The 15,059-nt window shown below is 44.7% G+C and overlaps 3 protein-coding genes across 3 annotated transcripts.

Annotated features, from left to right (window-relative positions):
- Positions 1-3,909: 3,909 nt before the first annotated feature.
- ccmC (cytochrome c biogenesis protein ccmC) lies at positions 3,910-4,653 on the top strand. Its single transcript has one exon. It carries the CDS (start codon positions 3,910-3,912, stop codon positions 4,651-4,653), a length of 744 nt encoding a protein of 247 aa, YP_006666003.1.
- A 4,170-nt stretch (positions 4,654-8,823) lies between these two features.
- On the bottom strand, positions 8,824-9,215 carry nad2 (NADH dehydrogenase subunit 2; one part of a trans-spliced gene, as the record gives it). Coding sequence (YP_006666002.1) covers positions 8,824-9,215 — 392 coding nt within the window.
- A 982-nt stretch (positions 9,216-10,197) lies between these two features.
- nad2 (NADH dehydrogenase subunit 2) lies at positions 10,198-10,350 on the bottom strand (one part of a trans-spliced gene, as the record gives it). Coding sequence (YP_006666002.1) covers positions 10,198-10,350 — 153 coding nt within the window.
- Positions 10,351-11,174: 824 nt separating this feature from the next.
- rps4 (ribosomal protein small subunit 4) lies at positions 11,175-12,263 on the bottom strand. The gene has a single exon. The coding sequence runs from the start codon at positions 12,261-12,263 to the stop codon at positions 11,175-11,177; it is 1,089 nt and encodes a 362-aa protein (YP_006666001.1).
- Positions 12,264-15,059: the final 2,796 nt, after the last annotated feature.

Raw genomic sequence — 15,059 nt, 5'->3', positions numbered from 1 at the left:
GAACCAGACGGGTGTGCTCCAGTACCAGTTGGGACATCTCGTTAACCAAGCCATGAATCAGACATTTCACACGCACGCCTCTCTCATCAAAGAATCAAGAAGTTAGTCATGACATCAACAGCGATCTTCCTCCGTTCGATAGGGGGTGAACTGCGCCTTACCACTTGCAGAGGGAGCTACGGTCGCTCACAGGTCGTTGCTCGCTCTCTCCACTGACGGAAAAGGCGTAACTACTCTTGGAGGAAGGGCTGGGAAGGTTGGGAAGGGAGGAGGGGAACAAGCTAACGGGAGAAGGGGAGAGAGAGAACGAAGTGAACGAACGAACATACTATGATTGTCTGGTTGTGAGCCATTGGCGAACTATCAACAGAGTGTACGACCGTAGGGGTAGGGAGGGAAGAGTAGCGAAGCGATGTTCCAGTTGAAGCATGTACTCTAGCCGGCATGTCCCACCTCGTCTAGATCACTCCTGGATGTCTTGAAGGTGTCGCTAAAGCACGCCACCCCTTCTCCTCTGTTGAATCTATCTCTCTTGGTTCGCTGGTAATTCCTATTCATGATGGGATCAGGTAGCTAGGCGGAGCCCGTATTCCTGTAATTCCCTGGGATGTGTTTAAGCGTAAAATGAGCTGCTGTCTGTATCTGAGCGACCGGGTCTCCCTCTTACGCACCAAGTGCAGCTAAAGCAGGGGCGAAGACGAGGCTTGCAGACCTTCTGACTTCCCTGTCCGGGATCTCTTCACTGGATGTGTCGTGTTCCTTTGGCCCACTCCCCATTTGTTGGAAGGGTTTGTCCGGCCGGCGATGACGGTGCAGCTAAAGAAGTACGCGACAAGTGGAGCTGCTGCTTAGTCACTCTCTTCCCTCCTCTGGTCGGATGGGAATTCCTCGGCACGACTGGGCAGCTAAGCATCATTGGCTTGGTCAGCCTTTACCTAACCAACTCACAAATCGGACGCAGGCTCATCAAACAGCGCTTTCTAGCTTTCTTCAGGATTTAGCCTGAACCGATGCCAGAGCTCTCAGTGGTTTGTGGACTCGAACCACAGTAGGAATTTACAGTTCCGGCTCCCCAGCGGAGCGTAACCACTTTCTTACTCGTAAAGGCAAAGAAAAAAGGGATCCGCCTCGAATCAAAACCTTCTTTCTTTTCGAAAAACGATCTTTCTTCTCTTATGAAATTGATAGTTTCGAAAAACGATCTTTCTTCTCTTATGAAATTGATAGTTTCGAAAAACGATCTTTCTTCTCTTATGAAATTGATAGTTTGTGAGAGGAATGCAATAACTCGACTATTTACATATTTGATTTCCAGCAACTGATCTTTCTATCTTTCTGCTCCATCCTTCTTCTTCTTAAATATTTTGAGTTAGATGAACAGATCACTCTCCTCTAAGCAGCAGTCTTCTTATATACGAAACCAACATCCTTATAATACTACTAGGCCGCACCACACTGAATTATGAACTTTGCGCCTCCAGGAGGGTCAAGGCAGAATTCCATTCCTATCTCCTTCGTCTGGTCGAGAAGGGACTCTGACTCTTCTATTACAGTACAGAGGATTAGTCCCATTTTCGTCACGATCGATCCACGCCCGGGCTTAGAAAGCTAGCTTACTAAGGCGAAGGACCGCTTTTATTGATTGCACGAGCTAAGAACAGATCCACAATCTATTATCTAATGAATATTCATTAGATAGCTAATTTTCCTTTGCCTAGCTGCCCATTGCTAGAACTTCCAGTGCTAAGGTGGTTGGTGTGGTAAGGCAAGCAACTCCTCTTTCCGACGCTAAGCGCAAAAGGCACTCGAAGGAGTACTGGGACCAACCATCACTACCATAGGGTTATAGTGGTAAATCCTGCCACCTCAGACTCCTATTTTCCCTCACGTGTCAACAAGCAAGTTGGGTGCTCTCCCTTAACGTGGTAGGACTCTGTTTCAGGTCTTGACGTTGGCCTGATTAAAAAAGGCATCCTCGTCGCAGCAAAGCCCGTGTACAATGCTCAAAAAAAACGGAGTCAAAAACGAGACTTTCACAGGAATAACACATCTTTCTAAACAACAACGGGTTCTAATAAATTAAGCCTTGTCATGGCTGGTTGGGGTTAGAATTCATAAAGGTGGGTAGAGAAGGCCGCAGTAGATTCTTCCGACCGAGTCCCAGTGGCAGAGTCTTGAGGCACGAATCCAACGGCAAGGGAATCAGCGGCTGATCGCGATTCATCAGTCGCAATTCTCCCAGCAGCTATCCATTTTAGTTCGCCAGTCCATTACTCAGCTGTGATTGCATAGGCGTTCCTCGAAGCATCAAAGGCAATTCCATTTTGTTGCGGAAATGAGTATACTCTTGTGGCAAATTGACTGGTATTCAATCAATTAGGTAACTCTTACTTAAACAGCTTCGCCTACTTCCCATCTCTCTCAATCTCATGAGTTCACACCGGGGCAAGCGGTCCACGATAATCTTCTTCATGCTAAGAATTGAAGCCAGAATCCACTTTTCTAGTTGAAACCCAAACAAACCACCGGTGATTGATGCCGTCCACCGGAAGACCGAACCCAGACTTTGATTTATTACCACATTGCGCTTTGCTCGGTACGGAGATAGGAGCTCCGAACCTGCAGAGACGAGATCTCTACTCCTAGAACCTTTGCTTGTGGTTTGGGGCACCGTAGCTCACCTTTCACTAAAAAGAAGGTGGTGCAGCCAGGTTAAGAAGTTGCTAACATGGGCTACCCCTGCCCTTCAGCGTCCCATTTTCCGCAAATACATTGATTTATTCATTGCGCACAATCGGACGCTAACCTTGAACTGACCCTTCAACTGACTAGGCGCTTGGGAATTCTGAAACCTCCCCCTTTTTCTTTTGAGACCTACTTCCTCCTTGCTTGAACCTTTGCGACGACTATGGCACCTTTTGGCTTGTACTCCTCGAGGAACGCCAGTCTATCGACTGAGAGGAACGCCTTATGCCTTAGGAAAGAGAGATGCTAGCTCTTCCTGTCTTCCAGTGGGGTAAGCAGAAGTGATCAACAAAGACCAAAAAGCTATTATGTTATATAAAGCACAGCTGCCATTTCATTTCCTTTGCTACCGGCTTCTTTCTTTCCTTTTGTTCAAATCAATCAAGGATCGAAGAGATCTATCTTTCCGGCTTAGCCGAACTTCTCACCTGGTATGTCCTAGTTCTTTGTTCATGCTGCTAACTCTGAGTTTTGTCCTACTTCTGATTTTGGTTTTCGTATCATGGATCTTGGTTCGCGCTTTATGGAATTTCCCCCCTCTCCGTCATCCACATGATGCTAAATCCTTCTCGTGCGCCCGCTTCTTCTTCTTCTTCTTCTTCAAGAAATAAAAGAAAGGATAAAAGAAAGGCGAAGGAGGATTTCTTGAGAAATCTTGTAGTTGAGGAAGTGGAAAAGTATCTAGACAAATATAAAAAAAATTTCATGCCCGAGTTCCCCCCGAAGTCACCCTTATATAGAAACGACAAGTTTCTTGAGCAAGGTGAGCGCTCAACTTCTACAGGATGCCGGATTGCCAAATACGGCAGACCCGGCAGCTATGCAATTACTTCATTCAGTCCACAATAATTTGGTGTCCGATTTTCGGCTAGTGGACAGCTATACCAATAATCCTCTATACAGTTGTATAAGATTTTTTCTAAAGGATTATCGGTGAGCAAGAATTCAAATGTAGTTTTTAGTTTCGTTAGTTAACCTACCTTTTTCTTTTGGTGGTGAGTTTCCTTTTTCTTTTTTTCGCTATGCGCCGCTCCGCCAGCAAGGAGTGCCACGCACAAGCAGAGCGAAAACAAACAAAGCAGGGTATTCGTTGGGGGAAATCCTTTGATTGCGTATTATAGATCCATGTCTTTCTTGTTCCACTAGCTAGGACAAAATTTGCACATGTCCGTTCCGTTATTACAACCTTCTTTTTTGATGTCAAAGACCAGAAGCTACGCGCAAATTCTCATTGGGTCTTGGTTGTTCTTAACAGCGATGGCTATTCATTTAAGTCTTGGGGTAGCACCGCTAGATCTTCAACAAGGTGAAAATTCTCGTATTCTCTATGTACATGTTCCTGCGGCTCGGATGAGTATTATTGTTTATATCGCCACGGCTATAAACACTTTCTTGTTCCTATTAACAAAACATCCCCTTTATCTTCGCTCTTCCGGAACCGGTATAGAAATGGGTGCTTTTTTTACGTTGTTTACCTTAGTTACTGGGGGGTTTCGGGGAAAACCAATGTGGGGAACCTTTTGGGTGTGGGATGCTCGTTTGACCTCTGTATTCATCTCGTTTCTTATTTACCTGGGTGCACTGCGTTTTCAAAAGCTTCCTGTCGAACCGGCTTCTATTTCAATTCGTGCTGGACCGATAGATATACCAATAATAAAGTCTTCAGTCAACTGGTGGAATACATCGCATCAACCTGCGAGCATTAGCCGATCTGATACATCAATACATGTTCCTATGCCCATTCCAATCTTGTCTAACTTTGCTAACTTCCCCTTCTCAACCCGTATCTTGTTTGTTCTGGAAACACGTCTTCCTATTCCATCTTTTCTCGAATCTCCTATAACGGAAGAAATTGAAGCTCGAGAAGGAATACCAAAACCTAGTTCACTCGCTTGCATCCATGGCTGAATGGTTAAAGCGCCCAACCTAATAAAGAGGAAAGTAGGTTCGATTCCTGCTGGATGCACTTGGAACGTTCAGTTCCATTGCAACGAACAGAAGAGAAGAGATAGCTCGCCCTTATAGCAACCCCATTACTCTACCGGAACAGTCATACAAAGCTTTCGCTGTCAATAAAGACCATATAGGTTAAGATAGTCGGGACGAACCCACCCTAATAATAGAAGGTTTGACCCCCCTTGATTAATCCTAATCCACGTCTCAATTAAGTAGCTATCTTAACAGATCAGTGAAGAAGAGACAATAAAGTTTCTAGTACCAGGTTTGACAAGTCAGGGGTTCCTCCAAAGGCGTTCCTCGGGCGAAATTCTCTTTCCTCTCAGGCCACCAGGAGCTTCTAACGAACCAGGTCCGATGGTTGGCGTCCAGTGTGACGAACACCGGATTTCTCCTTGAATAGGAGGCATCATACCCAATTACTCCCCCTTTAAGGTAGTCATTTATTGTGGCCTAAACCAACTACTGTGGTGCCTCCTTTGGCAACACAACCAAAACACATTTCTTGTGCTCAGTCGTGCGGGAAGGCTAGTAAGACCTCTCCCCACCGAGGTCTGCTGCTATTGAATCACCTGTACTTGAATATGTAGATTCTTTCTCCTACTAGTGAAGAAGATTGCATGCTTGAAGCAAGATCGATATCTCCCGAGGGATTTCTTACTCGACTAAAAGGAGAGGGTGAAAGCTTTCATTTAAAGGTAAAGGGAAGGGAGGAGGACAAGTAGATCTTATCCTGCGTGCAGTAAGTATGAAGAAGAGAGCCAGGTCCAGAGTAGCGTGTTGACTCGAGTTCTTTGAACAAGCTCTCCACATCAATTCTGAATTGACGATGCAATGCTACTATTCTGCAGAAGACCGAAAGTGCCAAGAAGAAAGATTAGTGAAAGAGTTTTCTCGCTAGACGATTCTGTAGAAAATAGAGATCATAGATCTGGTGCGTCTTAGCATGGAACGGACTTTCCCCAATCGAGAAGAAGAATTTAATACAATCGAAGCACTCATTGCTGACGTTTACCGCTTTCTAGGCCCAACGCATAAACTTTACTGGAGTCCGAGAAGATCAAGAAAAATGCATCCGGTGGTGGTGATCAGAGCTGAATCTCATTCTTTTTCTTTCTAGAAGCATACGTCAGGTGTACTGACTCAATCAACCTATCGGCCTACAAAGGCTCTCCATTCTATACCCCTAGCCCTACATTACCACTCTTACCATTATCTTAAAGATAAGGACCAATGGCAAGCAGATTCAAGTCAGTCGGTCATAAGTATTTAACAAAGACAATTGTAAGGTCTACAAGCCTCCTCCCTATTACTTCAAACTGAAACAGAATCAAGGGAGATATGAAAGAAATGAAAAGAAGATGTCAGTCCCTCTCCTTTCAGTCGAGTTCCGTTGGACCTCTCACTTGAACAAGATTACTAATAAGAAAGAGAAGAGAAGGACCTTAGGCCAGTAAGTTCATCCTATCCACCACTTGAAAAATGAACACAGGAAAGGGAATAAGAAAGAATAAACTGCTGACGCAGCTGAAATGCACTAAAAAGGAGAATGTACTCTCGCTTTTTCGTTCCGAGGAATGAGAGGAGGTATCCAAGTAGTTAGCGAGACTTCAAGACCAGCAGCCGATAAGAAGGTCAGAGTCACAATCGCTTTCTCAATTGACACGAGCAGATATAGACCTATGAGATTTGTACACTTCGGCTTGGCACCTTCCTTTCATTCCGTAAGGGGCTACTAAAGCTAATAGGTGCCTTTCCCTTAGACTTCTGTCTTTTCTCTTCGGGTAAGCTCGAGGAACGCCTCACCTCTTCTTTCTTCCGATCTTGGTACTCGACCTGGAGATGCCAGTTTAAGCAGTTCTTTCGGATGGAGAGCCTCTTGCTGGGGATTCCTTTGATGAGTCCGCTTTAACCAAAAAGGGGGTGGTTCGGCTACCGGTTTCGTCGTCTTTGCTTTGACTTCCCTGCCCTTGCAGGTAATAAATACCTGCTTGTGCTTCTCCTGCTGGCTCGGATGCTTCAGGTTATGGGGTAAACTAAATCGGTGAAATTTGAGCTTAGACTGTTCATTGCGTGAATGACCGATAGCACGAACTTTCTTTTACCAAACAGGGTCAATCATATCAAACAAAATAGTCCATACTTTCGGCATGAAGCCAGCCGGAATGTGGGAGATCTTATAGGTCTTCATTACCTCTTGACTTTCATAGGGTCACCTTGACCGGGCTCTTCACCATAGAACTTTGACTCTAAAAACTGGAGCACAGCTATACTTTCATCGCTTTAACCCTACTTATTTGTTATTGCTATGAATGTTCTGGGTCATATGCTGAATCGAGGTGCCGAGGAAAACCAGTTTGGATATCATCACCGCTGTTCGCGCCTCAGATTGACACACCTTTGTTTCGCGGATGATCTGCTTATATTTGCCGAAGGTTCTCCCCGTTCAGTGGCTGGTGTACTCTCCATTCTGGATCAGTTCAAACAGATGTCGGGTCTTGCCATCAACATACAAAAGACAAGCCTCTTGCATTCCTGCGGAAGATCTTGAACTGATTGAAACCCAGACCGGTCTCAAACCTGCAAAGCTTCCTGTCCGGTATTTGGGGATTCCCTTTGACTTCCAAGAAGCTGTCAATGAGTGACTGCCAGCCCTTCATTTCGATTGGGAAAGTGAGCCGATCCACAGACCTAATTGATCTGGTTTCTGAGAGCACTGACAAGGCTAAACTCGCCGGTTGAAGAGAGCACTGAATCATTCGAAAGGGGAAGCCTCGACTGGAATCCCCTGCTATAAAGGGCAGCGGAGGAATACCTACAGATTGCTCGCCTTAACCTTAAGATTGCTAGAAAATATCTAATGCAGGAGAATAACTAACAATTTATGTGGAATACTATTTCATTTTGGGGGTAACGACTTTCAAACTTGCCTATAGGATCGCTTGACCTAGAACCTGTTTACACTGGTCCTGCTGTGAGGAACGGACTTTATCGAGCAAAAAAAGCGATTCTATGCGCAGACGTTAAAGCTCTATTGATAGGAAACATTCTAGCCAATTTTGATTTAGAGAGGAACGATTCCCTTGTCTGAGAACCGCCATTCCCGAGGAACGCCTCCCCACATTGAGAATCTCGATAACTCCAAATTCAGAAGTGAGCGAATCCCAAAGCTCTCTTCTTTCCCCCTTTTCACCTTGAATTGGTGAAAGTCTAAAATCTGATGTGAATAGAAGAAAAAGAAAGAAGAAAGATAGGCGGACGACTTGACTATAGTATAGGTCGGATGTTTCCGTGAGCAGTAAGCAGCGGATCTCCCCTTCTTTTGGGAAAGCAGGTGGCCGCGTGTGAATTCTTTCAAGGCAAGGGGCGGCCTGATTTCGACATTGTTGTTTCACTCTGATCCGGTCGAGGTGGTTTTCGTTTACCAGCGCGTAGGTGGTCTAAGTTCCTATGACCGAGTCTTTCTGGCCCCTGTGAACATCTTTTCTTAATGTATTAAAGAGGGCCTCTCTAACCGGTGAAAAGTAGTGGGTGTCCACTAACGGCCGTTCCAGGCTCGGCTCCGATAACGAAATTCCGGGAGGAGTCGGTAGTTGGGCACTGGATCCCTTCGGACCTGGAGAACGTGTGACGCTGGGTCGGGGTTTGGTGAACCAACTGGTCGCTCCTCTAGTTGAAGTATCGGGCCCCTTTTCGTTGCCTAGGTTACACCTTCGGAATACCCCAGAAGGGAATTTTTCTATACTTCCCTAAATCTTCACTTGATGCCACGCCGACTCTCCTTTCGTCATAAGGCGTGGAATTAGACCAAGGGGAATCTCCATAGAAACAGGTCCCTCTGATTTCGCACGTAGGAGATCGAGACACAGCCCAAGGGCTATGGAGAAAGATGTAGATCGATCGCCTTTAGATAGACAACTACATAGAGGGTCTTTACAAGTCTATATATTCTTTGATTTCGTTCCCCCCCGTAAGATCAATATCACAACTAATGAGGTCTTAAAGTTTCACATCTAAGTAATACCCGATCCGATAGTTTACAATATAGATAGATATTTATCTATTTAACAACAACATTCTAAAAAAAGATATTAATTGATATCGGTAGTTGTCCGGTCGTACCCAAACAATAATATTCCAGAGGAAAATGCACCTAAGATCAAATATTTCAAGCCGGCTTCCGTGGAAAATTCAGACTTTCTTTTTGATGCTGCGATTACATAAAAACATAAACTTTGAGGCTCAATAGCTAAATACATGGCAATTAAATCATGAGCCGAGATCATAAAGAGCATACCGCGAGTAGGAAGTGGAATTAATACAATGAATTCAAAAGCATCAAACCTCTCTTGGTCGGAAGAATCGAAACACATCGAAATGGTACCAGCCGTACTTAATAATAGAAAGATTTGGCAGAAATATGTAAAATTGTCCCTCCTAAAAAGATTATTCCAGAATAAATGGGCAATAGTTAGGAGAGGTGCGCCAGCGGCGAGCAGAAGCAAGGTTATTAGATACCTCAGGAAAGCCCGGCCAGAACCACACGTGCAAGTTTCCCTGCATGTGGCTCGTCCGTGATAACTTCTTCGGATTTGCGTGAACTAGCAGACCGATCACTAAGTGGGGATGCTCCCTCCAGCATGAGCGAACCTTTTCTCCACTGGTTAGGAATGGGCTAAGAGAGGAAGCCAAACAAACCGACCTATTAAGCACAGCTAAGCTAATATGCGCCGGGGAAAGCCAGGTGCCGGAGGTAAGCTTTATTCGGCCCGGAGCATTGATTCCCCATAACGAATAGGCTAGCTTTGTCTTTCAATTGCCTATCCTGTGCTCGAGAAGGTCTCCCAGTTCCTCGGCAGCACCTCGGCGGGGTGCATTTAGTTGTCTTACATGAGACTCGGGATATTCCTCACCCCATGGCACCTTTTGCTCATCCATTCCGCCCGCCCGTACAGACGCGGCGCCCTTTTTCATTATCATCTACCGCCCTTTATTTCCTCCCGGCTATTCACGCATGAAGATCGTCCTATGTATGCTTGACTTCGGTTGCCGGTGCTATAGGTAGGAGTACATTATGGCAGGATCAGTCACCCGGGCAAACCAACCCCCCTCCAAGAGGAATTGTGCTATCGCCCCCCCGATCCCTATAGAGCGAAAGAGCTGCCTGGTGATCCCTAGGTTGCAGCACGTCCGGTCGTTAACTCCTCGCGCCGTTGCCGCCGTTTCTAGGACCGACCGACGCCTCACCTGCACTGGTACCTACGTAGTGTCGGTCGCACATTCAACATAGCGTTCGGATTCATGTGCCTTCCAGAACCAGGGGTCTTCGAGCCTGCTGCGTACGATTAGCCAGCCTTGCGGCGGCAAAAGGATTAGACGCCCCCCCCATGCTACGGTTCCCTGCGGTCCGAATCCGGTGCCGCATTAGGTTAGGGTAGGGGGCTGGGCGATAATAGCTCCTCTGCATCCCCAAGCGCGCTGCCCTCCTAGGCGCGCAACACTAAGTAATCCAAGCCAACCCACATTACTGGCTAACGGCGGATAATCATATTTCTTAGAGGTACTAAATACAACTCCATGAATGAGCAAAATGGAGGTTGCATTAATGATAAAGATCTCTGGGGAAACCGCTAAAAAAAGATTGAACATGTGGGAGGATCCGAACGAATTCTGCTTTCATTTCCTTCGTATGGAGCACTGAGTCACTTACGTTACGGTCTTTCAGCGGGCAGGCTGCACTCTAGGCGACGGCTAGGAAGGATCGCTAGACCAGCAGTCAAACCAACAATGAATATATAATATAATGATGGTGATTCGGCTCAATAAAAAATGGAATGTAGAAAAGAAAGGGGCGGAATAGCTAGGGTCTATAGTAGCTTTCTATACGATTGAATAGGATCAAAACAGGGCAATAGCTAGGTTAGAGACATTCATTCTCATACCGAGGATACCATAGATAGCTGGCCTCCCCCTAGTGAAGCTCAAGGCTTAGGTCAACCCACTAAAAGAAAATCCTATCGTGAACCTTGTGAAATTCAAGCTTTTATGTAGACGTGTAGATGAATCGACCTCTGGACAGATCTACTCTGAACTGATAGCTACTGAATCGGAATTCGTCACGGACAACTCCCAACTGGTAAAGCTATCTGGCTCCGTTCTACCGGGAAACAAAGGATTTTTGAGTTTTCTCCATTGGTTACTGGTCGAGCCACTGGAATGGAATAATATCAGAATCTCCGGGGATCTTTCCTCTCCACTTACTCGATACAGGCTTTCCCTCTGTAGAAGACTTCTTCCGAATGGCATAATTGTCCGCTACGCGCCTCGATCTTCAAAGAAGACTGACTCCTCCTTTCCGAAAAGATCGTCCTTGGTCCTTTTGACATAAGATTCTCGGCCGCTCAAGAGACTCTCTCTTTATATATATTTATACGCAATATCTTGACTCCTACTACGAGTGACTACGCCGATCTTTATATGTTTTGGCCACGTCCGTTTCTGCTCCGAAGAGGAAGGTTTGGATCTTTTAATCTTATGTCGTGAGGGATATGACCTATGTTAGGTCCATAAGATACCACAGCTTTTGGTGTTCTATGATTAACCTCCGAATAATGAGTAGGTAGTTCGATCCTTTTGATTCTTCTCTTCATAGTCAACTTATGGGGGGATGCGAAGCAATAGGTCGAATTACTATATAAAGATAAAGAAGAGTTGTAAACTATAGGACTGATTGTTCGAGTAGGAAGATTTAGGTTTTTCTCCTTCCTTCTCTTCGATAAGAATAGGAATTTTAACAAATTCCTCTTCATTCTCTTGTGCTCAGCGAAGGAACTTCCTAAGCATACTTTTTCGGATCCAAACTTCTTTGTTCTTTCTAAGTCTTCTTCTTGCATAGAAGAACGCAACTGTTGCAAAAACCGGGATTTTAGTAGTAGGCGGCATCCCCTCTTAGTTTTGAGTAGGTGGAACCATTCAGTTTTGCTTCTTCTCCACATTCTTAGCGGTTGATGCAGTAATTTGCCTATGATTTTTTCAACTGAAATTTCTTTATAGAAAGATCTCCTTATTTCTTCACCGCGTATTATCGCGTTATTTTCTTGAAAAGATATTATATCACCGTGGGAAAGTTTCAAATGAGTAATGCTTACCATTCCTTTATTCACACAAACCCTTCGATGACTTATCGGCTGCCTTGCTTGAGGAATAGTTTCAAGAAAATGGAGACGAAGCGGAATAACGTCAAATCTTGTTTCTGGATTGAGTGGAAAAGGGATATATGAAGTTCGTTTTGTTCCTCTGTGCATCTCTGTGATGGGTAAATCCCCATGAAAAAGGGGCAACTTTCGTGTAGTTTGTAATTGTATGTAACTGGTCAGATATTTTTTCGGATAAATCTTTCTCTTCTTAATAGATCTCTTCCTGTTCCTCAATCTTCGGAGAATGCGACGTTGTATTATTGTCAGTTCTCTGTTCCGAACATTTCCTGAAAGTAGACGACAAGTTTGAAATCTTAATGGGGACATATCTATATCTCGTTGAATCAGTTTTTTAAGCAGCCACATTGCGTCCCTGGGACTCGAACCCAATTCTGCAACAACCCCTGTTCCTGTCCTTTCTTTGTTTTGTTGATCTATTCCTCTTCACGTTGTCTTTTTAAAAAAGACTGAAAGTATGGGCTATTGACACCATGGTCAGAAAGAGATTTGAGGACTTTTCTAAGTCCCGCTTCTACGATAAAGTCTTTCCGGTTTTAATAAAGCGAGCGCCACTCTGAATCCACGATCCGTAAGGATCTAGTTCCGCCATTTTGAGTAGCACTTCTTTCTTTTTTGAAAAGGCCACAAAACTCTTTTCAAAAAAGAAATCTACAGTTTTTGGTGGTTCATTTTTTTGTGAAAGAAAGAGACGGAAAGCTATGTCCTGTACAGTTTCTCCTCCCACCTGAGGGCGAAGTCATGACTCGACTGAAAGGAGAGGCGTTCCTCGGGAACTCGAGCATTTATTGCGAGAGGGAGAGGAGGGGTTTGACTTTTTCTGTCAGGCCAATTTATTTCTAGTGGTAAGTGCTTTCAGCCAGTTCTAGTCCTTTTCTTATACGCTTATTGGCATTAGCACATTCCTCTTTCTTATTGGATGGAGTTGTTTTGCCACCTGGAGTTTTAATGGAAGTTTGAGTGCGTCCTAAAAGCCAATGCTTCCGCCTTTTGGAAGTGTCTGCCTATATCTGTCCTCCCCCATTTAATCAGTCTCTGTCCTTACCTTCGACGGTAACCCCTTTACAGTACAGCAGTCCCGTTTCCTGCAGTGCCTTCCCCCCCTAGTCTAGACCGAGTATCAATAGTTGTAGTTCCTGTCCGTTATGGACCCTTCGTACCTTTCAAATCCAATCAATGTGTGGTGTGTATCCAAGGGCAAATGTAATCTCTGAATCTGTTACAGCCATTGTAGCACTAGGTGCCTACCCATAAGCAGAAGTTGCCCTTGAATGTGCATCAAATCCTAAGACAAGCCTATCTAATCTCACTTCTTAGTCTAAAGCACTCAAATCCCTTCTAAGGAGCCAGCCTTTTTTGAATCCCTCTCTTTTCTTCATGCTGTGAAGAAATTTGCCCTATCCCCCTGACTGGCGAGGCTTCTTCTAAACGAGTGGAGTTCAGTTAGACTGCCCCTTCTTTCTCGTGCTCTCCGTCCAAGCGAGCTAACTCCTGATCTCCTGTTGTAAAGATCTACAGACCAAGGCTACTCTTACCAGTTGACATCCATCCCGTTGCGTTCCCAGCGGTTTGAGTTCTATTGGATGGGGTTCTATACGAGCGTTCCATACCGTCTCTTGGGAGATCAAACTGAATTAAGTTGGACTTCCTTCAAGAGATAGATTTCTTTCCACGATAATATCTATATTTTCTTAAGAAAGAAGACTAGAATATCATTGGGAGTGCACTTCTGTTCCAGTGACAGTTATAGAAAAAAAGCGAAGCCCTCCACTCATAAGTAATAAGTAATTGAATTCCTTACCAGTCCGTCCTACCAGCTCTTCTGTCTTCCTTTTTAAAAGGAGTTAACGATACGGATGTTCAAGCTTTGCCAGAAGCCTTTTGCAGAGAGAAAGTTCGAAGATCAGGCAGGATTGGATTGAAAATCAATCTCCTCAGCATTCAATTCAAGTGGGTCTATCGATACAAGTGGTAAGACCGATAATTCAGCATCCAAGACCTGGCCGATGTCTACTTCAAATTCAAGTGCCACTTATCTTAACACAACTCGGGCTAATCGACTCCCAGCCTATCCCGACCTGGTCCTTTCGAACCAGTCTTTATAAACCTGGTGAAAGCAATCAAGCAGGACTTACCTCCTGGGAGCCTCCTTCCTTCTATTCCGAAACCTAGAAGGAGAACTCCCAGCTCTTGAGCTGATTGAATGATTTTTGTTCACTGCTAAGCTAATTCTTCTGTCCTACTTTACTCTATTATGAGACCTCACCCTAGGCTAGGGAGCTGGTTTAAGCCATGCCCTTATTTGACTCCCAAGACCGGATACATAGCTCTTCTGAGCGAGTCAAATTCAAATACAATGAGTGCTTAGGGAAAGTAAGAAAGAAAGACATAAAGCGGAATCCGGTAATCCTACTGCTACTAAGACTACTCCGTCTTAGGGCTAGGAGTTCAAGCGCGGCGTAACGGGGGTTGTCAGCGTAACAGCTGGTGCTCTAATCTGAGCTGAGAAATAGGAACTGCACTTCTACTTTATTTATTTACTATATTCCCCCCTCTCTAACCCAAGTCCTAGAAGTGAATGAGGAATGAAAGAACTTCTGCCTCACTTTGTTGCTAAACCTGAACCCACACCTAAGAATCCTACAAATACAGGAGACGGTCAAAATATATGATTTGATTTACTAGAGAGTGAATCTCGTTAGACTGGAACGGGCTATTCTTACTGGTTCGTATAAACTCTCCCCATTTCGGATAATATCAAGACTAAAGGCCGGGACGACTCACTAACTACAGGGAGCACCTCTCGCCTATCTAAATTCCAGGCTATGGAGTTTCAGAACAGTAAATGGTTTGATTCAAGTATGACCGCGGTTTTTTCTGGAGTCTGTCCCTCCAGCCAGTACATTTTATCCTAATTTGATCGGATTTTGTGTTGACGATCTCAAAGCTCTTAATTCTACTGCTCTCTAAAAGGGGACATTATGGATAAGATCATGGCACGAAAATTGACTGTACCCCAAATCTGTTCAACATAGACATAGACCCTACTCCCACTCAATAATTGATTCCTTCCTTTCCTCTCTCTGGCTTATCAGTCTAGCAAGCATCCCGCTTTGAATGAAAAAAGCTCAAAAGCCTAAGACT

Source organism: Raphanus sativus, mitochondrion (genome assembly GCF_000801105.2).
Source record: "Raphanus sativus mitochondrion, complete genome".
Taxonomy (NCBI): Eukaryota; Viridiplantae; Streptophyta; class Magnoliopsida; order Brassicales; family Brassicaceae; genus Raphanus; species Raphanus sativus.
Note: the sequence above shows the minus strand (reverse complement) of the source record. Positions and strands in the feature narration are given on the sequence as shown.